Source organism: Microtus pennsylvanicus, chromosome 12 (genome assembly GCF_037038515.1).
Source record: "Microtus pennsylvanicus isolate mMicPen1 chromosome 12, mMicPen1.hap1, whole genome shotgun sequence".
NCBI lineage: Eukaryota > Metazoa > Chordata > Mammalia > Rodentia > Cricetidae > Microtus > Microtus pennsylvanicus.
This window is the reverse complement of record NC_134590.1, coordinates 29,937,097-29,964,782: the sequence shown is the minus strand read 5'-3', so window position 1 is coordinate 29,964,782 and position 27,686 is coordinate 29,937,097. Positions and strand designations below refer to the sequence as shown.

Here is a 27,686-nt window from a genome sequence, read left to right as displayed (position 1 = left end):
CTTCAGTCACTGTTTATGGGATTGAAAACTGCTCCAGCCACTCTGGAAATCATTGTGAAAAACCCTCAAAAAGCTAAAAATAAAGTTAGATTTTTTAAAAAATGGATCAAGTAAGTTAAATAAGAGTTCCTGTGGTTTGGTACTTTTCCTGCCACATTCAGCAGCGAATATGACTTAGCTCACTGCCTGCATTCTTCTACCATGCACTATGAAATGAGACCGAAGGACCAGCAGGTTATTGTTTTGCTCTGATCCTTGTTAATTTTGCTTCCTCTCCAACATGTGTTTCATTTCCAGGCATACGTACCTCTCACATTCTGGATCACCTTGCTGGATGCCTTCTATCAAAGTCTGGTCTGCTTTTTTGTGCCTTACTTTGTAAGTCTTTGTTTGTCTGTGTATTTGCCATTCATGAATTAGTGGTGTTTCTGCGTACATTGCTTTCCATCGACTGTTAGCTAACTGATATATGTAACCTCTCATAGTATGTTAGGTAATGGGTTCAATTACGTACCTACTTGATTTCTCTTGGGTCTCTTATTAACACTCAGCTGTCTACTAAGTTTCGTCAGTGGCTTAAATAGAATTTAAATTCTGTCCATATAAATAAATTAGCCAAAAAAAATCATTGAGCAATATCAGAAAAAGAAGCGCTTCTATCAGTGAGTATTGGGCTAATTCTATCAAGCTAAGACTCAGAATATTAAATTTAAGTACCTTTAAGGAATATCTTCAGGACTTAATAAAAACCACCTTTTACAGATAAGTTAAGAAGGAACGAACCAAGCAAAGAATATGTAAAAGATCATCTTAAAAGTTTAGACTGGCACCAAGCGAAGGAGAGCCGGTGCAGCTGTCTGCGCCTTGTTCCTTCCAGAAAGAAGCACGCTGTGATGACAGAGTGTGTCGACAGAGTACGGCACTGGGAGTAAAAACAGTGATTCTCACTAGCTTGACAGTTCTGTGCCCTGTTCAGATGAAGTCACGTGAATTGGCTCGCTTGCATATTCTCACTATATTGCTCTATAAGAGAATTTAGACAAAGCAGCTGAAAGCGCCTTCAGAAAAAGATACTGGGAGAACAGAGAACTGGATCATTTGAGAACCAGAATAAGGTCTTGAAGAAGCATTGGTGAGAGGGATGGGATATTTACCTAAAAGTAATCAGTGTAGGGTAGTTACAACTGCTGCTTCCGTTGTTTCCTAAGTGGAACATATTCGATGCATTTGTGTGCCTTTCGGAGCTGAAAGCTTGAACAAAAGCTTCCAGAAAGATCAATGGTGATTCTGAATGAAGAGGAATATTCCACCTAAAAGTTCAAAATGTAGACAGAGAGCATATGCGGGAGAGTCCGTCTCTTTTCTGAGAATGTTTGTTTTTCCTAAGTGGCCAGTCGGTTAACTGAACTACTTGTAGAGACTGCGCAGGCCACATCTGAGCTGCCGATACAATGGTGTCACGCACCAAGTGTGTACAGCCCTCACACCCCTGCTGTCCTCGCCACATCTGAGCTGCCGATACAATGGTGTCACACACCAAGTGTGTACAGCCCTCACACTCACCCCCTGCTGTCCTCTCCACATCTGAGCTGCCGATACAATGGTGTCACGCACCAAGTGTGTACAGCCCTCACACTCACCCCTGCTGTCCTCTCCGTGTAGGCCTACCGAGGCTCTGACATTGACATCTTTACGTTTGGGAATCCCCTGAACACATCAGCTCTGTTCATCATTCTCCTCCATCTGGTGATCGAAAGCAAGAGTTTGGTGAGTGCTTCCCCTCTACCTGGGGGTGGGGGCGGTGTTCTGTTAGCAGTGGGCCTGCCAAGCCCTCTGTGGCTGTAAGCTCAGGTCTGCTAAGAGTCATGGCCCTGTAGAAAAATGGTCATTCTGTGTAAAGTTGAGGGTCACTGGGTCCCCTGATGCTGAGTGCAGAAAAAGTGAAAAGCCCCTGAGTGTGTCTTTGTTTCTGTCACCGGTAAGTAATTCACAGACCTGAGTCAGGGGGCAGGAAACACCAGCTGTGCATAGTAGGCTTTTAGACGGAAGCGGATACCTTTGCAAGAGAGTCATTGACCTTCTGTGCCAAACCCTCACTCTGTTAACTTAGTAAATGAGGACTTTATGCCCCGTGATAATACAAAATGTTCTTATTTCTTTGGGCAGAGATCCTTTATATCTTCTTCTTATGCTTAGGGTGGACTTGAAAAGCCCAGGAAAGCTCTTCTATCTAGTCTCACACAGGGAGACTCCTAACCTGTGCCCTACCTCATTTGCTGGCTCCGCCTTCTCCCTTTCTCAGCTTCCCAGACGCATTGAGTTCATTATCACATCGGAACCTTGCTACTTACTGTTGTCTATTAGTAGAGATACTTCTTAGATTTCCCTTGTATTCATGAATCTTTACCAACTTCAGAATATTCCTTTAGATCATCGTGTGCGTTAGCAAGCACTCCTTGCCTCTAGACCCTTTTGTAATCACCTGTTACCTCATTTTATTCTCTTGCTTTTGTTCATAAGATTAAACATAATTTATAGTTGTTCATTTCATTATAGAGTTATCTGATTCAGGTTTATCTTCTGCATCAAACTATAATCTGTGTGAGGTCAGGGCTCATGCCTGTTTTGTGCTCCATGTAAACCATTGTGAGAGCTAAGACTGACTCAGAGAAAGTGTTCAAAAAACCAACATGGGTGAGTAGCGAGGCACCTGACCACCTTGGGAGTTTATTTATCCTCAAGGTAAATGGATTTCAAACAGGAACTCGCTGAATGAAGCTATGGTTCAAGATATACAATGCTATATTATCAAATTATTTTTAACAAGTTATAAAGTAGGACGAAATATTTATTTTTGGCATCATTTGCTTTGTTTGTGTGTAATGATCTATAACTAAATCCTAAGCCCCAAATGTAATAAAATGTTAGTGTATGCAAATACCAGATCGGCCAAACCAAATTAAAAAACTATAATGTTTGGTCTTATCTGGGCATCTACTTAACTTTTAAACCATTGTTAGAGATACTTTTGGTTCTCCGAAAAGACATGCCACAGGCTCTGACGTCTGTGTGTTCCAGAGGAACTGACATGGTAGGTATGCCAGTTGGGGTTCCCTGGTTGGAAGAAACAGCAGTCCATTCTGGATAACATAAGCAAGTAGAAATGTTCTGAAAATTATATTGAGGAACCATGGTCCAACAAACAAAATCTCAAGGAGTCAGCAGAGGCCCGAGAGCAGAAACGAACAGATGCACTCGCCAGGATACACACTGGTCTGAACCTACTGCGTGCATTTTCTTCTTCTCCTGTCTCCCTGTGCTACCGTCCTAGTTGCTGCTGCTGCTGGAATCCCGTCTCCCTGGCCTTAGCCACAGGCTTCAGCATGAGAGGAGTGTGCGGCCAGCACTGAGCTCAGTGTTGGGTGTCCTCTCCACGAAGGGGCATGAAAGCTAAAAACTCAGTAGTGTCTCCACAGGAGTGTTTCTTAGAGAAGCGTCCCTCCTGCCGCAGGATATCCTAGCAGAGTGCATAGATTTTGCAGGGTCTTTTCCAGAAGAGTCAGCCATGTGGAGCTCCTGAAACACATGTCCTTCACATTCTTTCTCACTGTGCTGTGGTCACCTCCCACTTCTTGGGCACCTTTACCCAGTGTTTTCCACGTTCATTTTCTTAGGCCAACTCATTTACAAAGGTGGGCTGTGACGTCACGATCTCACTTTCAACAGCACAAAACCAGAGGAAAGAGACTAGAGTAATACTCAGATAGAAGGGGGGCATTTGAGCAAGAAAAACATATAAGAAAAGAAGGTAGCAAGGGAGGGAGGGAGGGAGGGAGGGAGGGAGGGAGGGAGGGAGGGAGGGAGGGAAGGACCCATTGTTCTGGGGCATGCCATTTTTAAGCAAGGAGTTAATCAACACTTTCTGAGCAGTTTCTACATTTTAAAAAATATGAACAATCTTTGTGCCTCTGTGAAGGCACGTGCTGTGGGGAAATGCTTTGCATAATTGGAAATGAAATAAGAGTGAGTTGGATCTTATCTGAAAATCACAGGCCTAGAAAAGAGATTTACAAAGACTGTGTATACACACCAATAGCATACACACCGTGGGGATGGCGTGTACTGCCCAGGTAGCCGGGAAGAAGGCTCAGCAGCTCTTACAAGTGTCTACCCTGAGAGTTCTAAACAGCCCTTCCCATTCATTGGACTTTGTTTCATCCAAAGGGAGTAGAGAGATGCAAGCCACTTGAATGCTGACTAAGGGAGAGTAAGAGTATGGCCGAGCAAATGTATTACCTACTGTGTGTATGTGAATTACTGAAGTTTGAAGATTACTGAATTAAGATAATTCTGTAAGCGGATCAATGAATGACAACTATATAATAAAAAAAAAAGAAAAAAAAGAAAAAAAAAGAAAGAAAGAAAAGGAAATCCAAACACTTCCTTGTGGTGGAGAATACACACCAAACCAGTCAACAGAATGGCCCATTGACACTTAATTTTGTAGAATTCAAACAGTGGCATGAGCCACTCATGAATGATGCCCTTCCCTTTTGCCCTTGTGTCTTATGTGGTAAGGTCTGTAAAACTCAGAGTTTATTTATTGTACTGTTTCTTTATTAGAGCAGGTTTTGCTAGGTTGCAATACGCCACCAGTAAGCATCTCCTTTCCTGGCCCTTCTTGTCTTGCAGACTTGGATCCACATGCTGGTCATGGTTGGGAGCATCTTGTCCTACTTTTTCTTTGCCTTGGCTTTCGGAGCCTTGTGTGTGACTTGTAACCCACCATCCAACCCCTACTGGATTATGCAGAAGCACATGCTGGACCCAGTGTTCTACTTAGTTTGTGTTCTTACAACCTGCGTAGCTCTTCTGCCCAGGTGTGTAATTGGTTTTTTCCTCAAGAGAATTAAGTACATGGTTTCAGGTAACCACTAAGAATGAATGACAGACCACCTAGCTCAGCAGTGAGGAAATCAGCCGACATGCTAAATATTGGTTTCAGTTTTACCATAGAACAGGACTAGATTAAGCAAGTGAAGACATATATTTCTCTGGCATGGAGAAGTCCAATCTGATTGACAGTTCACAGGAAGAAAGAAACTTTGCCTCACGGGATTATCCAAGAACCGACCGTGACCTCTCATTCACTTTGCCATCCCCGGAGCCCTTGCTTTGGTCTGTGTTTTACAGCTATCATAGATGCCTAAACTAGGTAACTCACAAACAGAAATGTACTAACTCAGAGCTCTGGCGGTTGGGAAGTTCCACGTCAAGGTACTAGCAGGTTTGGTAATTCTTATCCGAGGATGAAATTTTGATGCTTCATCCACGAATGGCAAGGTGGGAGAGCAAACCCCTCATAGCTTTGTCACTGACTACAGACTCCCCTATTATATTGTTATAGTGAGCATCATCTGTCTCAGGCCACCAGAAGCTTCCTGTGGGCCAGGGCTATGGATCTGCTAACAGGAGCCATCTTCCTTCACTTATGTAGAAGAATCTTCTGTGCTTTGAATGCTTTCCCCCACAGAACTCGTGTCGCAATTTATTGTCATTTGTAACAATAGAAGAGGGGGGCCTTTATGCTTATTTGGCAAGCATAGAGAGTTCTTGCTATTTGCTTTACAAATATTAATGTATTAAATATTTTTAGTTGCTAAGTTTTAAAATCATGGTCTTGCCTAATAGTTCAAGCAGACCTGGAACTCACTGTCAAGCTTAAGCTGGCTTTGAACTCATGGCTATCCCTCCAATTTAACCTTCCAAGTGTTGGGATTATAGAGGCTCATCCCCCATGCCAGGTTTAAAATTATTTTAATCTCCATTTATAGCTTACTTATGTTATCTCAGAAGCCAAGCGCCTGCCAGACTCTCTTACTTCGTTTTGACTGGTTACTATTTCCATCGGCTCCCATGATGCAATGGAAGTAACATAATTCTGTGGTATTTTTTGTAATCTAGGTTTCTATACCGAGTTCTTCAGGGATCCGTGTTTCCATCTCCCATTCTGAGAGCCAAGTGCTTTGACAGACTAGCTCCAGAGGAGAGGGCAGAAGCTCTCAAGAAGTGGGCAGGGACTGCAAAGACCAATCAAGTGGCATCCAAGTATGCCACCCCACCAGCTGCCGAGTCAGGGAGACCTGCGCCTGGTCCTTCTGCTGCCCTTGCCATGAAGCCAGCAACAGCATGTGCCATTGAGCCAGAAAACTTCCCTACATGTGAGACTGTGCTAGATCTTGGCTACTCTGAACCAGGTGCCTCAAAGATGACCGAACCCTCAGCATGTTAAAAACACAGGATATCCTGCTTAGCGTTGCACGTAATCTTTCAAGTTTTGAAGAATTCAGAAGTGAGGATTGCTTGTGTTTCGGTACAAGGGATATCAACATTTTGTTCAGTGTGGAAAACCCAACACCATGTCTGCAACTGTATACCTGTGGGCACATTTGTAAACAGGGGATCATGTTTGACCTGAGCAGAGTTCAGGGAAGTGGAATATTTAATTCAGGATCATATGTTGTTTTTATGAAACTTTTTAGATTTTATAAAGGAATTTCAATTGTCTTATAAATGCAATCATTATCAAAGGGAATTCATTTGAAATGTATTTATTTTAGAGGTTAGTCTCATGTATTTGAAAAATGATTTAAGTGAGATCCTACCTGAATTTTAATTTAAAAGGGAAAAAAGAACTTTTAAAGCTGGCTCATTATAGCAGGACACCTTTAACCAGCACTTGAGAGGTAGAGGCAGGTGAATCTCTGAGTTCAAGGCTAGCCTGCTCTACAAAGTGAGTTGCAGGATGGCCAAGGCTGTTACACAGAGAAACCCTGTCACAAAAAAACAAACCAAACAAGCAAAAAACCTGCTTTATTAGGAAAACTCATTAATTTAAAGACAAATCCCCACGAGCCTTTTGTTTCCTGTGAGAAGCCTTTGGTCACACACACACACACACACACACACACACACACACACGGCATGTCTACTCATTTCAGCATTGTGCTGAAGCAGAGCCTTCATAGGGAAGAAAAAGAAGAGGGCCAGTGTTTCTGGCAGCACCGGCTGCCTTCTGCTCTGTTCGCTGATAAGAGAGGACATATGAGTGCCCCATATGCAAGTGCTGTCAATCAGGACACAGACAAATAGGTCATGAAACACAATCAGCTGAGCCTACAGACCGTGAGCAACTTCCCGCGTTCAAAAGCGGATGATACCCACACCAACGTGAGACAATCGGCTTCCAAGCAGTCTGCCAGAAACCATTTGAGAGTTCATAGCTGTTACTGCGCCCAACAACTGTCCGCATGGTAACCTCTACAGAAGGTGATGTGGGACAAGACTGATACAAGCCACACTCAGTGGGAATCCCAAAGCTCTTGGAGAAAGTAACATATTTAAGGGTAGAAATGTCTGTAGCACGTTTTCTGCTGAGACAAATCATGGACACCGGCTTTACTTAGTGCCTCGACACTAGTTTACACCAGAGTCAATTTGCCACTGCGAGGTCCTGTGCTCTGGTTGTTGAAGACTTTCAAAACCTCTGTATCTGTCTGAAAGCTGTCGCCTACCAGTCATGTGGAGTTCCCTCCATGAATTGCTATGCTAAAAGTCAATGTCTAGAGCAAAGTCTTATAAACTGTTGTTCTCAGGGCCTAGCGTTGCCTGCCTGTACTGTCCGAGTGACTTTCTGTACCCTCCTGTTATTGTTAAATGGCCTTTTTAAATAGTCTCATTTTTGCAACCATGACAATTTCACGTGACTAAAGGAAGTTGCCTTCTGCTTCCCTAATATTTTTTAATAAATTATTTAATAAATAATAGTCATTGAAAGTTGTCGTCATTCCCATAACTCCTCCCGGAATCCAGCTGTAATTGGTGCCAGAGCTGAGAAGGAAAATCCTAAGGCATGCCTTTGCCAGAATGCTTTTTGAACCTCTTTGTTTACGGGGGAAAAAGAATCACTTGATATTAGATCATTCATCATCCCCACAGCAGCTGGAAATCATTCCTTGAGCTCACCACTTCCCAAATAAATATTAAAGAGATGCTCATATGCATATAAAAGGTTTTATTCTAAAGAGTAAAGGAATATGCTAAAAAGGAGTAAGCATAAGGTCATTTCCAAGATGTGAATTATCTTTCTCCTCATAGGAATATAGGAAAGTATTGAATGTTTGTGTCATGGGGCTATAATCTTACATCTATAACTCACAAATCCTCCCAACTTTCTTAATAACTTAGGTGCAAACTCAATGTGTTGGAAAATCTGAACCTACTTATATACCTGATGCAATCATTTGTGTATCTTGCTATGAAAGTATTGATGCATTTAATTACTTGGTGATTAAGTTCTGTTTTTTTCTTTTATTTAAAAACGTCTGAAAAACACCTGGGCCCCTAGACTAAGAAGATTGAGATCTCTGTAAAGTTTTTAAAAGGTTGAATTAGCAAGAGAATAACAATTTTATGCCAGATCAGCAAAGCATGTGTGGTGTAGCGTATTTTCATATTTTGAATATTTTACCAGATTTTGAGGAATCCAAGAAAATGAATAATAAATGGTTTGGGATATAATTTTATTATAAAAGGGTTCTAAAGAGTAGGAACACTTGCAAAAATGCGCTGCGGACATTGACAACTCGCGTTCTCTTAGCAGGGTTGATGTTTTCCCGGTACTCCAGGAGCGATGAATACTATTAGTGGCTCATAAGCCTACAGGTGAAGCTGCTAATAGTCTAGAAGAGCAGGCTCCTGCGAGAGCCAGCAGACAGCATACACATTTTGGCTGACAGGAAACCAGGCGCCCCATGCGAGAAGAGAAATAACCCCTTTCCTGGAACTTGGGGTCTATATGCCTCCAGAAAAAAAAATATCATTTTGATTGTATTTGGAGTTATTTAAAATAATTCCAACATGTATATTTTACTGAATATGAGTTCACAAGGCTAAAAAGGTGTTTCGTTAATTATGTACCAACAATTATAACAAAATTAAAACAATGGTCTTAAACCTTCATCCAGTTGTGAACACAGTGCGAGCGCTACACAGTCTTTGTAACAAGCTCCAGGACTAGAGAGGAGCAACATGGAAAATAAGGGTTGAGACAACTTTTTGGATTTGAACTATATTGACACATAGAAAGAGTACAAAGCACACATATAAAATTGCAGGTAGTCCCTGTTCGGAATGCTGAGGCAGTCTGGTTGCTGGTGAAGTTTCGTAGAACATCCTGCTTGTTCAAAAAGGCATTTGCATGTAACATAGTTGATGTCTGGCTAATTAAATTAGCTATGTATGAAGGTTTGTGTTTTTGAAGCTTTTTAGTGGAAAAAAAATACTTTTACCCACTAATTGCTTCAGAAATTAATTTGTGTAAAGTGGCCCAGTGCTTCAAAGCAACTTTAAATTTTTTTGTTTTAATTATCAATGAGGCAAAATGGCAACACCAGATGTTAGACATCATTAGGGGGAAATTGCAAAATGTTTTTTTCCAAGCAACATTTTGCTACACTTTGAAATATATTGCTGTGACATTTCTGGTTTGGGTGAACATAGGCAGACTAATTTTCAGATTTAATTGTGGGTGGGATACCATTTAATTTTCCTCTTTTCTTTTTTTTTGGGGGGGGAGGGGGTGGGTTTTTTTGTTTGTTTCTTGTCTCCAAAGTGGAGAAGGTTCTCATTCATTTTCATATAGGCAAAAAAAAAAAATGTTTCCACAAGAATTGACCTAGTTGTTGAAATCTCAGTCATCTAACTGATAGATACTGAACATCCCCGGTAACGAGGAAAGTCCTATGGAGATTGTCTATGAAATTACAATCTTAATTTGAATGCAGAAGGGACAGAAATACACTTCTGAGTGTTACTTTTAATGGCCAGAAAATTTTACATTCTGTTTGTCTTGCAACTTCAACTGTCTAGATCAATATTGCGAGTCTTTTCTCTTTCATAATTTCTCCAAATTATTTAGAAGAGTCTGGTAAATAACATAAGCATATACATTATCTTGGCTTTTTATCAGTTAAAAGCCAGTCTTCAAGGTCGGTTCTGAAAGATGCCCCCTAAACTGCTGTGCTTGAACAGAAACGGAACACACACCAGTGTGTCTCCATCTGTTTGCCATGATAGTACGAAAAGGAACTTCCTATCACTTGTTACCATAGAGCCCCAGATGTCATCTCTACAGACTGATACTTCCACACTACATTCAAGGTTAGCCTAGGGAAAGAACAAAACCTACTGTGCTCTGTGTTTTGAAAAGAATTCATGAAATTAATGAATGATAAAGCTGGAAAAAAAAAGGCTGAGTAAAACGGATCTGGTGCAAACAAGAGATTTTGCAGGGCACGTTGAGTGCCCCGCCCACAAAAGCCCATCCGTGCAGCTCTTGGCAGGGCACTCTTCATGGTCAAGAGGGCCATGCTTGGTGTAGGTTGCTGGCAGACTCTCTGCTCATCCTTGGAATTCCTTCTGGAGAAAGGTCTTGATATATATTTGTCTTTCAATCCATTCCACAAAGTAAGATACATTGCTGTACACTCCAGGCCCCAGGACTTTGGAAAAGCAGACGGAGCCCCACGAAGTTAAACCAAATAATGTCCACTGTCCTCCGGGTCGCTCACAGACCAGAGGCCCACCACTGTCTCCCTGCAAGATATAGCAATTGATGTTAGTCATAGAGTTTCAGAGGTCTAGTGGCAGGGGTATCAATTTACGGATACAAAAAAGCCCAAAGCAGCTTAACCAAGTTGGAAAATTTCAACTGAGGTTTTCATCATAAGCCTGGGAGGGTGTTTGCTTTCCACCCTGTAACAGAACTTTCCAGTAAGCATGATGGATTCTGAGCTGAAAAAATTAGAATTAGTTTCTAAAGAGATTTTTGTTCTTGTCACAAGATCTGAAGACCCTTAGTTACTTCCTGCATATAACAAAATGTCATAAAAGCCTTGATGTATCAAAACTAATCATCTCAATGTTATTCTTTAAATTGGATTGGTCTTATAAAAGTAGAAATTACCCAAGACGGAAAATCAACTCACACACATACATACACCCCATAAATCAGTTGCACAAAATGTTCTAAAATGAACCATCACAAATGCCCTTTAATTATGTAATTATTTAATTAATGTCATTAGACAAGCATGGTTTATCTCTCTTCAATTCTAAACTCCGAGGAGTCGTCTAATCCCTTCAAAGCAACAGAGAAGCAGTGTAAAAACCACTACCTGTTCCTCCCTCGCCAGCTTCTTTGTTTACTTGCCCATTTGACCCCCCAGAGACAGTTTGTCACAATAACTGCTAAATGTTAAGTTAAAGTAAAAACACTTCCCCACACTGCTAAGAGGCATGCTTTGCAGATTGCTGTGGCCACACATCCTGCCTGGCCTTGAAGGCAGTGGCATTTGACAGGCTGGTAAATCAAATGATGACCATAAGATCTCAAGCAATGCCAGGGTGGTCACATTAGGGACAAGTCGTTTCACACACTGTGGGAGCTCGGGTGCCAATGTATATCCTAATGTCTTCACTTTGATACCTGGCAATATCCTCTGGTGTCCCCTTGTTGCTTAAGACACTGGATTTAAAGTTTCATTTGCCTCCCCCCCTAATTAGTCTTTCCTAGCCACCAACATGATCAAAGGAGATGGACTGGTACCACCGTCCTCCTTCTGGCAGTAAACGATTTCTACAGATGTTCCTGAGGGACCACACATGACTTGTAATGGAGCTGGACCAGCTCACCACCGTCATGGAGGATTCTGATTGCTGGCACAGTCAGAAGGCAGCTTACCATGCACGAGTCCACGGTGCCAGCCTCATAGCCAGCACATATCATCCGACTGGTGATGGTCTTCATGTCAAAATAGGACTGACACCGCTCCAGAGGGATAATGCGGACCTCTCCCTCCTGCAGCTTAAAGGGCACTGCATTCGAAAAGAAACAGAAGATGCACAGAGGCATAGAAGTGACTCTGGGGTAAGGCCAGCACAAAGGAATATTTTCATATACCTAGAGAACGCTTTCTTTCCCTTTAACATTCTCCCAAAACTTTCTGGGTGGTGGTAGTACACAACTTTAATCCCAGAACTTGGGGGGGGGGCAGAGGCAGGCAGATCTCCGTGAGCTTGGAACCAGCCTCAGCCTACAGAATGAGATCCAGTACAGCTGGGGTTACACAGAGAAACCTTGTCTTGGAAAAAAAAATCATCTCAAGATGAAGACTTGTTTGCAACCCAAATTTTTTATTCCGAACTTTCACTAGCAATCATGTGGTGAAAGTCCTTATTTTTCCAGCGTGGCAGAAGGGTTGAAATGATTGTGTTCCCCATTGCTGTCTGCTCCGGAGAAAGATCAGCTTTTACAATGAAGAGGGGAAACAAGGCCGAGTCTTTAGCTCAGCACATCTGCCGTGCTCTCCAGGTGCAGAGAAGATCTGCCGACCCTCACAGGGAAGGGCCCTCCGCACATATGCTCCTGTGGCCATTGTTCTGATGTCGAACATTTAATCCTAGAGGCTGTGGCAGAAAGATTTGAAAAGGATGATATCATTTCTTGCTTACAATCGACAGAATATATGATTTCTGTCTTGCTTAAAAAATTTCAAGAATAACAGTTGCTGTCTTCAAACCTCATAAATCCTATTTGGACATGCTAAAAATCATACAGATTGTTCCTTGAGGGAAGGCAATGCTATTAATACTCATCATCTGAGGAAAAATGAATGTGATGTAGGACAAGTTCAACAAGTCATCAGGATGACAATGATAATGAGACAGCAGCAACACGTACTGCACACTAGGGTAGCTGAGGCTCATATCACCAGCAGCTTCTGGACCACAGTGCTTTTCTTCTGCGTAACAATCCTGTGTGTTATGGAATTATCTCATTCCTTCTGTGGAAGGGGAGAGACTAGAATGGCCAAGGTCAATGGGATCCTCCTGATTAAATTCCATTGCTGCTCTTCACGCTATCCCCTAACTGCTGTATAAGCTCTACGGTACCCTATTACTTTAAGTTCATATAGATACATATTGGGAAGAACACAAATAGAGACACTGTGAAGGCTATTCTGCTCATTTCATTATAATACTAATCAGGGTTTTAATATAGAAGCATGAATAGGGGCTGGAGAGATGGCTCAGTGGTTAAGAGCATTGCCTGCTCTTCCAAAGGTCATGAGTTCAATTCCCAGCAACCACATGGTGGCTCACAACCATCTGTAAAGAGGTCTGGCGCCCTCTTCTGGCCTTCAGGCATACAGACAGAATATTGTATACATAATAAATAAATAAATAAATATTTTAAAAAAAAAAAGAAGCATGAATAGGAATGGTAGCATTATAAGGCAATACGACCTTCAAAATTCTTATAGGAAGATCTTCTTGAAAGAGTCATTGACGTCTATAAACACTTCCTTTCCATCATGTTTTTAATCATACAGAAAAGAAACAGCTCACAAACTATCTGACTAAGCTTCAAGGAGAAAACAAGTTCCTTTAAATTGGTGTTCCTTTGGTTAATATCAAGATGCTAGAAGGCCAGTGTACACCACCATTCGGAGAAGCCTGGCCTACTTCTGCAGGCAACGATTTTGTTGACTCAGTTCTTATTCTAAACTTTAAATAGGTCAAACTACAGGCAAGTGTCCTTTAGGGAGGTTGAGATTAAATGGTTAAAAAGGAATTGCTATGTATTTTGTTTTCAAATCATTTTTATAAAGCCAAATTTAAGCGATTTAAATAGTAAGATACATATCACATTTCTTTACAGAAGGATGCACTGTATATGCAGATAAGAACAAATCAATTACAGAACTGAAAAGTGATCCTGTAGCTTGCCTGCAGAAATGGAAATACCTAATTATTCCACACAGCTTCTGGGAAATTCCACTAAGAGGTAGTCCAAACCATTGCCCTCTCTCACAGGGATGTGTGCTAAGTCTCACCTTGCATGGAAGATCCAAAACATTGGTAGGAACTCCCTGGAGAAAGAGCTACTGGGAAGGGGGTTTAGGTTCGCATCTGAGGTGGGCAGGTTTATGTGTTACGATGGGTTGTTCCTGTTTACAATTGGCTTAGAAGGGAGAAGATAACACAGTCAAAGCCTTTACCCTGTGTGGCTGTGATTTACATGTGCAATGGGAAACAGTAGCCAATGCCTACAAGGAAGCCTAGTGCTTTTCCGTTATGAGCTAAAAGGGCAAACATCGCTGATGACTCTGGCTTACTTTTGTTGCCCATGTGGCCCCAGCCTGTGATGTAGCAGTACGTATCTGGTTCCAGATACTCCTCTGGGCTGGGTAAGCAGACAGGTCTGACGTAGCTTGTCTCATTGATATCATCGCTCAGCTCCACTATGCTGATGTCGTAGTCCACCACCGCTCGATTATAACGGGGATGTAGCAGGATGTTCTTCACAAAGCGGGTCTGCACGAAGGCCGACGGATGGTCCAGGTTGTTTATGCCAAATACCACTTTCCAAACATCAGCATCCTCTCTCCTAAAACAATTCAAGAGTACCTTAAATTCTATCTGCTTTGATTGCATGAGTTTTTAAAAGTAATTTTTGTATATGAACAACACCTGTTCCCAAACCTATCTCCCAATACAGTTGCATACGAAGTGGTCACACAATGCCCAAGGAATGAATAGCTGAACGTGCTATTAAATGAGGAAGCAAAGCTCAGACTTCACTATTTCTATAATTATTTAAATAATTTTTAAAATATGGAATGCTTCAAATTTGCAAGTCATCTTCACGCAGGGCCATGCTAATCTCCCATGTATCATTGTGATTTTGACAGCAAGCACTCAGCCTTCCTGGATAGGGTGTTCTTGAAAATAGAACAAGTTTGGTCTTAGGGCCAGTTGCCTGCTTCATGGCATAAGAATGATAAATATGAGAGAAGGAGAGAGGAACAAAGGTGGAGGTGAAAAAAGAGAAAGGAGGGGGAAAGGCAAGACTAAGAGGCACTTCCAAGGAAGAAGAAATACCTCAGGGAAGTGTCAACCTTTACGGGCAGCTTTTTGCAAATTTCAAAGCCAGTGTTTTAAACAACCACTCACAAACCCCACTGGTTAATCTCAGGTTCCATTTTAGGGGAGCATTTGTCATCAACAGTTTAGAAAATTTTACCTTAAAATTAACCTTCTCCCCCAAGTTTACAGGTCTTACCACTCTGTGGAAATTTCCCCAACCTCATGTGTTGCTCCCTGCCCCCTTGCCTGTTTTTTCTTCTAGGTCCTTCTCCCACACTCTTGGTGACAATGCTGACGTGCTCCGGGACTCTTCCTCTGCATTCTCTATGCACACCACACTCCCTTGACTTCCTGTAACTCCATGCTTTTAAACATACATACTTTGGTGACTCCTAAATGTAGACCATGAGCTAAATTCTCTGACCTGAGTCATAAACTTGATCCAACTGTCTGGTAAACACACTCACCTGGATGCTTGATAATGGCCAAGATGGTCAAGAGTCGTCCACATGATGATGAAGTTTGAGCTTCAGAATTTATTTTCAGGAATGAAATGCTTGCGAGCACCAGTGACTAACTGAATCATTTCCCTCGTGAACCCAATACGGGCATCAGAAAGTTCTCCTCACTCCTGCTTTCAGTGTAAGCCCCACACCTTGCTACTCTACCTCTTCTATTGTTCTCTGCTCACGAACCTGCTCTGATTTCCTTCTCGTGGTCCTCCTGGATATCAATGACATTTTATGATAATATATCTATCTGTCTAATCCCTGTCTTCCCCTCTCCCACCCCACAGAGTTTTATATCAGTGAAAACAAGAACTGTGTTAGCACTTTCACATAGATGTGACCACACCACACACACATCTTAACCAAACAAAGAAAGATTTGTTTTGGTTCACAGTTTCATAGGATTTCAGTCCACCATGGTAGAGAAGGCATGGTCGTAAACATGTGTGTATATAGAAAAGCTCCTCACATTTTGGAAGCTCAGAAAGCAACCAGTGCCCAGGTTATAAACGTCAAAGCCCCATGCACTTCTAGACCCTAACTCCTAATGAGTCCATAGCCTTCCAATATAGTACCACCAGCTGGAGCACGAATGTTGGGGGGGGGGTGTTGATTAGCTTAATTGCTGTATAGAGGCCATGACCAAAATCAACCCAGGAAAGAAAGAGTTCATTTGGCCTAAATTCTGGTCACAGTCCATTGAAGAAAGGAAGCCAAAGCAGGAACTCAAGGTGGGAACCTGGAGGCAGAAACTGAAACAGAGCCACAGAGGAACACTGCTTACTGGTTTGTTCTCCATGACTTCCTCAGCTCACTTTCTTCTACTACTCAGGGCAGCCTGCCTAGGAATGGCTCTACCTACAATGGGCTGGGCCTTCCCACATCAATCATTAACTGAAAAAATGCTCTACAACAATCTAATGGTGGAATTTTCTCAACTGAGGTCCCTCTTCCAAGATAACTCTAGCTTGTGTCAAGTTGACAAAAAATAAATAAATAACCAGAAAAGGGGGCACATTTTGGATTCCAACTCTAACAGGGACTTTATTGGTTTTACTCATTGATTTATCTATTTGGCCTTATAGGGCCAGACAAAGAGTGGGTTCTAGAAGTCACTTGTTAACAAGTACTTATTCTAAATTATTCTGACGCATTATTAGTAGACTCCAAACATGTAAACAAAGTCAAAGTCATTTTTAGGGACTCATGCTCTCCTATTTTTACAGACCCTAGTTGTCCTGAGTAGATGGCGGCCAAAGATGTGGCTATTTGTTGGCTAATAGTGTTAAGGGATTGTCCTTTGTGTGCACACGCCCTTATACTATGGAACAAAGAACTAACCATTCTTCCAGTCTTCCTCACTCACAAACTTCTGGTCAAATCAGGTAGAGTAGATCAATTTCATCTGTCATGCCAGGGTAAACATGGAATCATTTGGAGAGCTATTGAAGTATCAGTTCCCTAGACATCTCCCCCATATCACTTGAGAGGAAGTCAAAGCTGGAACTCAGCATAGGACAGGATGTCGATTTTGACATTCAAGCTTAGTTCAGTACCATTAGATCCTTGGCCCTAACTCCACTAAACAGCTCTCTACAGTCACACATTCTGTACTTTCAAAATTTGTTTTAAAGAAAATAATGCCAAACCTATAAAATGATGTCATGGATTCAATAAATACAGATAAATTGAAATGTTTCTAAGCCAAGCATTATACTAGAGAGTACATCAAGCAAAAAGGCAAGGCTTCTGCCTATATGAATTATAGGATTGAGGGAAGATGGTTAGTTCATGAAATGACTATAATAAGTTGGAGGAAGTGTTATGTCGTGGGCATGACAAGATAATGCTACAAAATTATGATTCATAACATATTTCTGTCACTTAAAGTGTACACTTTTCATCCTTTCTGCTTTCCTCCTTTTATCCACCCTTTTGTCACATTTTCCCCTAGTCTACAGGAGTAAGTCTACATGACCATTGAGGAAATACCACATTCTCATAGAATTGCGCTGTTTAAGACATATGAAATCAATAATAATTTTTCAGATTGATTTATTAATTGCCTCATTAGAAGCTTCTTTCCCCAGAACCACAATGACTAAGTTCTAACTACCACGACAATTCACCTTCTGCTTTTGTCATAAACAATATTTAAAGTAATTAAGTATTCTTAATTATTTGCAATAAAATGAAATAACATCAAATTAAGTACTTAATTAATTATATTGGGGTTAATTTAAACCTAACAGTAAAATGTGGGGGTCAGTAAAACCAAAAACTGTTATTAACTTACATTCAGTAGTCTTGCTACACAGCCTAGTCTTCTCACAGTATTAATATCCAAGAACAAGAAAAGGAAACGGTAGACAGAATTATCCCTTTCTGTTTTGTTATGCACATGATATGGAATTTAAAGTGCTTTTCAATATTTTTCCTTCGCAGCCATGGAAAAAGAGAACTAATAAAGCAGATAAGGGGTTTTTGAGGTCAAAGAGACGTGTATAAATAGCAGACTGATTTCATTATGTAGACCAATCATTTTTCACACTATGTTTTCCATGGTATGAACATGTCGAGTGTGTGCTAGAAAAGGGAGACAGGAATGAGGGCAGAGACAGACCTGTCTCTAGGAGGAAGAAGATGGGGCAGAGTTCTAGGCTACATGGATAAACAGGACATGGTTATAAATTTAATGGGGGACATCGGGATACAAAGAGCCAAGTACATGACCTTAAAATCCACAGCATAAAGAAGAGTACTTCCCATTTGGATGCCAAACCCCAAAACAGCATCAAAGAGTCCTGCCCCATCTTTAGTGATAGTCATGCCAAAGTTCTCCGGATCCAGGAGCTGAGAGAATTGCTCTGATGGCAAAGTGCTTGCTTTATAAGCACAAGGATCTGAATTAGATCCCTAGAACTATCACTGGGAAGAAGAGTGGTCATGCGCATTTGTAAACTCAGCTGGGAAGGGGAAGACAGAGGATCCCTGGGGTTTGCTTGCCAGCCTACTTTACTCGGCAAGCTCCAATCCACTGAGAGACCATTTCAAGCCAAAGAGAAATGAGAGGTATATAGAAATACTTAATGGAAAGTTGCATAAGTCACAGATAGTGACCATAACTAATGGGGTCAGAATGCTGGCCATTGGAACACCTACACCACACATTTTTTTATTGAGCTTTGAAGCAATGAGTAGCATCCATAGACATCAACTGAGGAACTAGGGAAGAAACGCTTATCGGGTGGATGGAAACTTCATAAGTAATGTGATAGCAGATTATAGAGGCAGATACCTCCAGGTGTGATGGGAGTCAGCCACCAGGGATGAAATTACAGAAAGTAGAGCGCTCTGTAGGGCAAGGGCCCAGAAAAACTAACAGAAGGGCTTAAGCAAATGTGTGTGTGTGTGTGTGTGTGTGTGTGTGTGTGTGTGTGTGTGTGACCTTTAGCAATTAGATTTGAGAAGATTTTGAGATGGGAAGGATGGACAAAAGAATAAACAGAAAATGAAGAGAAGGAAGGAAGGAGGGAAGAAAGGAAAAGACAGGTATTATAATGTAGGCACACAATCCCAAAGCCAGTACAGCTAAGTAGAAACAGTAGCATTCACCGTCTGTATTCTACCATCACAAGTGGTCACAATAATGGGCGGGGAGCAAGAATCTTCTGAACACTTGACGTTTAACTACATATGGACTTGAGCACTGTGAAATTGGAGCCTATCACAGAGTGGCGTGAAACTACAGCCGTTATCAAAAGTCCCAGCCATGAAATGAGTAGGAGTGTGTTTCAAAAGAAACACGTAGGAAGTGAAAATGGCTCCTCCATGGAAAGCGCTGTCTGTTCCAGCTCATTTCATCTTGATAGATAACCACAGCCAAGCAGAGCCTCCTGCCTACAACTCTCACTGCCTCCACCTCTCCATTCGAAAATGATTTGCAGATAATACCCGTAAAATTCATCTCCTATCTGATGGAGCGTGTGTGCTTTATCCACTGAATGGATATGCAGTTCAGTATTTGGGAAGAGTTGGCGAGAGACTACTGATCTTCTAGCTGATCACTAAAACTGAAAACTCCCTACTGATTTGGCAAGGTGCGTGCATTACCAAGCTCCAGTAAGCATCATTTCTTAGCTAGACAGGATAACTATAGCGGATATTTTAGGAGTCTTCCGGTGGACAGTGATCAAAATGGAGCAACAGTGAGGATGGAAATGAAGGAAAGAGAGGGGCTTTTAAGTCAGCGGTGTTGAGGCACAGATGTGGAAGGAACGAAGCAGCTCCCAGGGATAAACTGATGCATGGAGGAACGGTACTGTCAGGAGTAAAGTCTATGAAGGGTGAAGGAACACGATTGTTCTTAATCAGAAGGGGCGCATCACCCACCACAAATAAAGGCAAAGCAGGAAATAAGACCAGAGACACAGCCAGGCGGTGGTGGTGCACGCCTTTAATCCCAGCACTTGGGAGGCAGAGGCAGGCAGATCCCTGTGAGTTGAAGGCCAGCCTGGTCTACAAGAGCTAGTTCCAGGACAGGCACCAAAGCTACAGAGAAACCCTGTCTTGAAAAAAAAAAAAGACTAGAGACACAAGGAAATTTTTGGTACTGGGGATAAGACAAGATGAAAGATATGACAGAATGATATCTATATTATTCAGGATATATAGGTAATATCAGTAGAGGATAATGGAGATTTGTTGAGATAAAAGTGTCAAATAATTACTGTCTCTTTGGGTGAAAAGGGACTTTACTGTAAAGGTGTCCACTGCATTAGTTAGATACTGATGTGAGGTTCAGGGTCATACATGTGGCATGAGCTCCATTAGCAGTCAGGTGCATAATGTTCTCCAGCAATGGGCAACCTTCTGTCCCAGGTGTGGTGTGCTGGAATAGGAAGCAATGGCACTGGAAACAGTAAATCTCTATCTCTTCTGCTTCTGAAGGCTTCCCAATGCCCAGTGACTCTTCTTCTGATAAAACTTTGCCAAACTTAATTTGCCTAAAGCTTCCTTTTAATCAACAGTCAAAAGTAGAAAGGAAGCTTCAGAAACTATGGTGATTGGTTGGTAATTCAGGCCAACTCCTATCTATATCATAGACTTTGTTGTTGTTGTTGTTGTTCTAGAGAGGAGATTGGAATAACTCTATAGGAGACAGGGCAATGGGGAGCATGGAGCCAGGTTCCAGTCACCCAGAAGTTTTCAAAGCCACATTTGCATACGCTTTAATAATGCTGAGAATAGTCCCACAGGGGAGATGTGAGGCCAGAGCCGAGAATTTCTGTGATCATGAACACTTATACTGATGGGAATGCATCAAATCCTGCCAGAAGATGAAATGGAAAAATAAATCGTGAATGACTGACCTAGTTCATAAGCACCAAGATGAAGGGGCAACCCTGAGGACACATCACAGCCCTCAGGAATTCCCTTTCTGGGTGAATTATAAAACCTTCAGATCAGGAGAGCTAGGACATTAAGGGTCTGATTTGTTCTGTGACAATTAAGAGGGGTTTCCCTGACTTAGATGGAAAAATTCTCAGGGATTATTAAAGATACAAATAATGCTGAGAGTCAGACATATCATCATCATCCTCTCCCTTGTTTTCTTTTGTTTTGAGTTGTGCTTTGTGTCTTTCTTAAGTACACAAAAGAAGAAATGACAAAATGAGCCCTTTACCTTGGAGGCCTTCCTGCTGTATCTGGCAGAAAGATCAGGGCTGAAAATGTTGAAGATCCTGTCAAAGCACAGATGTTCTTTGGACCTGTGGGACTCTAAATGTCGAGGGAAGAGAAAGGATGCTGGGTAATATGGGCAGAAAGGCAGACGCACAACCAAAATTCTGGACTGGCTAGGGTGGTAGAAATCAAGACACACGTGACATGACAGAGTTAAAGTTTGGGGATGCACAGCTTAGCATACAAGCTTTGATCATTCCTCACTGTGGGCTGGCCCAGGAAGTTCATCCTCCAGTCTTTCAAGGGTGGAAGAAGGGAGGCAATCGCCTGCTAGGTCGTCACTGAATGTCAAACTTGTTTTCCTCCTCACAGCCTTTGAAGCAGAACTGGTATTGGGGCATATGGGGCTTGATCTGGGCAACTTAGTGTCTCTTGGTTTTAATTGTTATTTGGTAATTTTAAATACCTCTCCGTGGAAATGCAAGGCAAATTGTCTTTTCTTTCCCGCAAACGTAATTAAAAGAGGCAGGATGAAAAAGCCCACAGATGGAGCATGTTATGCCTTGCCAAAGCAGGGGATCAGGATATGAAGTAAAATCCCAATAATTGCAGCAACTGATGGCCCCAGCAGAGAATGTGCCTGACAATTAAACATTCTGAAAGGCTGTGGTGCCACTGGAGAGACCATAAAGCAGAATTAGGCTATGAGCACATAGTCAAGCAAAAGCTTGAAGTTTGGCAGTCTCTAACCTGTGCAGATGAGCAGGCCCCTCTTGACAGTTGTAAAATTTTGTATTCCACAATATTTCTCCAAGGTTTTTGGTACCATCTTCATGTCATGAATTATAAACATACGCCTTGCAAGCTTCCCTCCTCGCTGTATGGATCCTCCAGTACAAGAGAGAACTTGGACAGCATGTGTGGGAATGACAAGAGCCGTCCATAAACTTGGATTAATAAACCCATCAGGAGAACTGCTCCCTTGAAGAGCCGTGGGTTCATTTAGGTAATCACCACTGAAGGATGTGCTTTGCTAGTGTATTCTTCTGCTTACTGTGGGCTACAAATCAGAGCTGGAAAAGACATCTGGAAACATCTGGCATCTTCTAGAGCAATAACATCACAGTGTGTTTCCAGACATACTCTGGAAACTCCTCTAATCATTTTGGGTCTCACATATGAAAATTCTCAAGAGAAGGAAAGGTACTGATTTGATACTTATATTTTTCCCCAATAGAGTCATCAAATTTTATCACATATTTTTCATCTTACCATCACTTGTCAAGTATTCAGAATATATGTTTAACTAGATATCAATACATAGAAGAATGAAAATAGACCCATATCTATCACCATGCAGAAAACTCAAGTCCAAATGAATCAAAGACCTCATCATAAAGCCAGCCACACTGAACCTTATAGAAGAGAAAGTGGGAAATACACTTGAACGCATTGGCACTGGAGACCATTTCCTAAATAGAACCCCAGCAGCACAGACACAGAGAGAAACAATTAATAAATGGGACCTCCTGAAACTGAAAAGCTTCTGTAAAGCAAAGGACATGGTCAACAAGACAAAACGACAGCCTACAGAATTTGAAAATATCTTCACTAACCCCACATCAGACAGAGGTCTAATCTCTAAAATATAGAAAGAACTCAAGAAATTGGTCACCAAAAGAACACATAATCCAATAAAAAAAATGGGGTACAGACCTAAACAGAGAACTCTCAACAGAGGAATCTAAAATGGCTGAAAAGCACTTAAGGAAATGTTCAACATCCTTAGCCATCAGAGAAATGCAAATCAAAACAACTCTGAGATTGCATCTTACACATGTCATAATGGCCAAGATCAAAAACACTTGTAACATGGGGGCCGGTTTATTGGGGTTTATGTCCTGCCCAGTTCCCACAGCCGGTAAGCCCCAAAGAAAATCACACAGAGAGTCTGCATTAATGATAAACTGATTGGCCCATTAGCTCAGACTTTGTATTAGCTCTTATAACTTATATTGACCCATTATTCTTATCTATGTTAGCTACCCAGCAGGGCAGGTCACATCCTGCTTCTTCTGTGATCTGGAAAGGACTGGGGAGGGAGCTTCCTTCTTCCCAGAATTCTCCTATCCTCATCGCCCTGCCTCTACTTCCTGTCTGGTTGACCCACCTGTACTTCCTGCCTGGCCAATCAGCGTTTATTTAAAACATGATTGACATAATACAGACAATTCTCCCACACCAAATATTGATGACAATTTATGCTGGAGAAGTTGTAGGGAAAAGGGAATACTTCTGCATTGCTGGTGGGAATGCAAGCTGGTACAACTCCTTTGGGTGTCAGTGTGGCGATTTCTCAGAAAATTAAGAAACAACCTTCCTCAAGACCCAGTAATACCACTTTTGGGTATATATCCAAAGGATGCTCAATCGTGCCACAAAAACATGTGTTCAACTATGTTCATAGCAGCATAGTTTATCATAGCCAGAAGCTGGAAACAACTTAAATGTCCCTCGACTGAAGAATGGATAAGGAAAATGTGGCACATATACACAATGGAGTACTATACAGCAGAAAAAATAACGACATCTTGAATTTTGCAGGAAAATGGATGGAGCTAGAAAACATTATTTTGAGTGAGGTAACCCAGACATAGAAAGACAATTATCACATGTACTCATTCATAGGTGGTTTTTAAACATAAAGCAAGGAAACAAGCCTACAAACCATAGTCCTAGAGAACTTTAGACAACAATGAGGACACTAAAAGAGATTTACATAGATCTAATCTACATGGGAAGTAGAAAGTAAAAAAAGACAAGATCTCCTGAGTAAATTGGGAGCATGTGGACCTTGGGGGAGGGTTGGAGGGTGGAGGGGATTAGGTAGGGAGGGGAGCAGAGAAAAATATTGAGCTCAAAAAAAATGAATAAAAAAAGGAAAAAATAAAAAAATAATAAAAAGAAGATACTGACAAAAAAGAATACAAGTTTAAATGTCTGTCATCTTTCTTGGTCAGGGCTGTCCACAAGATTCCCAAAACTTTATTGCCCTTAGTTAATCCCCCAACCCCAGAGGTTGACGACCATGTGCTTCGGGCATACTCATAGGGCTTTGTTCTGGATCTGACTTGAAAGATTAGCTTTTGTAATATCAGAAAGTGACATGAGAATCTCTACAGAAGGAAGACAATCAACAGTCCTACCTACCTGTGAACCACAGCAATGTCCAGTGAGAGACAAGAGCTCTAAGGGGATCATTGTAGTGCACAACCTGTGGCAGTAACCACAGCTCTCTGATGGGACTGAAGACCCATTCAACAAGAGAGAAGTCATGTCTGGTCCTGCAAACCCAGCCAACTATTTAGGACTAGCGAAGTCATAAATCTTGGAGGAAAACTTAGAACCACCTCTTTTCTAAACCAGCACAAACCCTAACTACATTCTAAAGCTTTGTTCTTCTACAGACAAATAAGTGTCTTTCTCGTACCTCATCCAGGAAACCTCTCTTTGCAACAGACAGGGACGGTTACAGAAAACTACAAGCAAACAAACGCAGAGTTGTGGAACCCAGCCTCAACTGACACATCTACAGTATAACTCATTCACCGAGGGCTCGGGGATCATTGTAGAATAGGGGGCAGAGAGATTGTAAGAGTCAGAAAATCAGGGAATTGCTATGGATTGTGTCTCTTAGAAATGCCAGAGAAGTTATACCCATGAAGTCTCCTAAGTATGGCTGACCAATGACCTGAGCAATGGCAACACTAATAAACATACTGACGTGGATGGGAGGGGAGGAGTTCAGGAGACCTCAACCCTAGTGTCTTAGTCGGAGTCTTACTGTGAAGAGACACCATGGCCATGACAATTCTTGTAAAGAAAAACATTTAACTGGGAGTGGCTTAGCGTTTTAGAGGTTTTGTCCATTACCATGTTGCATGACATGGCTGTGTGCAGGCAGACATGGTGCTAGAGAAGGAGCTGAAAGTTCTACATCTTGATCTTCAGGCAATAGGAGTCTGTCTCACTGGGAATGGCTTGTGCAGACCCCAAAGCCTGCCTCGACAGTGACACACTTCCTCCAACAAGGCCATATCTCCTAGAAGTGCCACTTCCTATGGCCAAGAATTCAAACACATGAGTCTATGAGGACCATATCTACTCAAACCACCACATCTAGAGAGGGAAATTATAGGCAACTATGAAATGCTGAGAATGGGAGAAATAGTGTTCCCTAGGGAAGAGCACACCAATTAACTATCCAATATTAAACTGTCAGTCCCAAAAACATAGAAATACAGGTAACACTGTAGACTAAGCAAGTTTTATTTATGTATTTAGGAGTGTGTGTGTGTGTGTGTGTGTGCAAGTGTGTGCATGTGTGTATATGTGCATATGTGTGTATAAGAACAAGTAAAAGAAAAGAAGCCGTGTATCTGAAATAGAGTTAGGGTGGGTATATAAATGAGTCCAGAGGGAGAAAAGGGAGTAATGGAACTATATTATAATCTCATTTTAAAAAAATGTCTTCTACTAATTTCCTCAAGGAGCAAAGCAAGTATACATGTCTGCAATCCTAATATGGAGCTAAGTGTGTTCACACGCTCCTCTAGAAGCAACAGCAGTCATAGGAGACACGTTTTGTATAAGAAGCAGTTCCCCCCAGCATTATTATGAAAGTATGTCAAATATTCATCAATTGGAGACTAAGAGAAAATGCATGATAAGCCTATACAGAATAGTACTTAGCTTCAAAAACAATATAACAGTGTCACAAGAACTGACCTAGGGGGATGCCCATGGTATATTGCCAGAAAAGTTTTAACAACGTACAAAGCGTCATTTCAAATTGTGAAAATCAACAGTGTCACCATGGGAACAACTGCATGTGTTTAGAGCCATGGAGAAAGGCTCACCAGGCTCTGTGCGGTTACCTTCAGGATGATAAGATAGTCACAGAAAGGGAGTGTGGAAGGACTGAACAATGCCAGGAAATACACACACCCTCAGACCACACTGGCAGGGAGAAATGCACAATGCGTGTTTACAGCAATAGCTTTTAAAGATGCATACACTTCTTCAGTCGTAGTAGCTGCTGCCGGGCATGGTTCCTAAGGCTTCAAATAGATTTCCTCACTTCTAGCCCACACAAAGCTTGCGGGAAAATTGTTGGGACAAAGTCTTGGTTCTTTGACTCTGAGAAACCTAATGCAAATATTGTACCTTTAATTCTACTTCCCAAACTACCTACGAGTTGTTCATCTCAACTTATGCAGTTTCCAAACAAACCATTTCCACGTATATTCACATATGTATAACACACTTAAGATGTCCAGAGGCTGAACTGAGCGTGGGAATCAGGCTACTGAGCTTCTTCACTTTCCTCCTCCCTCCTTAGCACAAACATTCTAAGCACCATTTAGAACTGGCCATTAGTGAGCAAAAGACGAAAAGGGCAGGAAGATGTCCACATATAGAGACCCGGGAAGGAGAACGACTATGATATTTGCACTGATGACTTCAAGGAGTTGTACATATGCCACTGAGAATGTCCAAGCAACAAATAAGATCCGGAGAAAAATAAGAGTCCAGCTTACCCCTCAAAGCAGTGGGCGACCGTGAGAACCCACTTCTTGGCAATGAGGACACAGCCACAGATGTGTCCACTGGGTTCACTCTGCAGAGAGCATTGCCAGGGCCACCTCCCAGGACGACTAGTCCGACCCCCAAGGATCCTCTTGTTCATGCGCGCAGCAGGACGGCGGCCACAGTCTAACAAGGAGCAGAAACCACAGTCCGTGATTCATTCCTCACCAAACCTAGTAGATTCTGAGCTCTGGTTGTCATGCATAAATGGTCCTGTTTCCCAGGAGCCAGCACGGTTCAATTAATGCCATGTCCCATGACAAACCACCAGTCTCACCTTGATTAGTGCACAGAAGGGAAATCTTACTTCTGCTTGGACAGGACTGCCTAGGTTTGGAAACATAAAATGTTGTAATATTAAATTGCATGCTTGGCGTTTACGTTAAACATGTTATCAAAGTCAGGCAACACAGGGTCCACTGTCAGGGGCGTTCAGACTCTGAGCACAGTTGTCTTACTGCAAGATTTCTCAGGGCACAGGTATTAGTCAGAGCCTTCCATGGGAGAATACACACATTTATCCCAACAAGACATCACATTTGTGGAAAGAGAAATTCTTATCAGGAAGCTTCTTACATCATTTTATTTGATAGTTAGAATCTATGGTGAAGGATGAGCATGTCGGATAAGCTCCCCCACACCCACCCCAAAAAAGCCTGAGATTTAGACTGAGAAGAATAAAATATTACTTTATACTTTAAAATAGAAGATAAAGGAATAGGACACTTAGACTAGAAAAACATCTTGCCCAGACTGTTAAGGTTAAACCATGGGTCTAGGAAGAAGTGACAGGAAAAGGTGAACTTGTGTTTGTTCTATATAATCCCAGGTAGCCTAGCATGCATATGCATG

General features: G+C 41.8%; 2 protein-coding genes across 5 annotated transcripts in view; one reads left to right on the top strand and one right to left on the bottom strand.

Moving 5' to 3' along the window:
* The window catches only part of Atp10d (ATPase phospholipid transporting 10D (putative)), a 94,472-nt gene extending 86,646 nt beyond the window's left edge, over positions 1–7,826 (top strand). For 2 of the 3 annotated variants that reach the window (XM_075943129.1, XM_075943130.1), the window contains exons 20-23: positions 298–378; positions 1,663–1,767; positions 4,693–4,880; positions 5,965–7,826. In XM_075943129.1, the coding sequence (XP_075799244.1) occupies positions 298–378; positions 1,663–1,767; positions 4,693–4,880; positions 5,965–6,292 (702 nt within the window). In that variant the 3' untranslated portion in view covers positions 6,293–7,826. The remainder of the gene's footprint in view (positions 1–297; positions 379–1,662; positions 1,768–4,692; positions 4,881–5,964) is intronic. The other variant, XM_075943131.1, reaches the window with a different exon arrangement.
* The window catches only part of Corin (corin, serine peptidase), a 187,364-nt gene continuing 167,464 nt past the window's right edge, over positions 7,787–27,686 (bottom strand). For both annotated transcript variants that reach the window (XM_075943133.1, XM_075943132.1), the window contains exons 18-22: positions 27,112–27,161; positions 26,786–26,960; positions 14,241–14,512; positions 11,804–11,937; positions 7,787–10,656 (exon numbers count right to left, since the gene is read on the bottom strand). In XM_075943133.1, the coding sequence (XP_075799248.1) occupies positions 10,462–10,656; positions 11,804–11,937; positions 14,241–14,512; positions 26,786–26,960; positions 27,112–27,161 (826 nt within the window). In that variant the 3' untranslated portion in view covers positions 7,787–10,461. The remainder of the gene's footprint in view (positions 10,657–11,803; positions 11,938–14,240; positions 14,513–26,785; positions 26,961–27,111; positions 27,162–27,686) is intronic.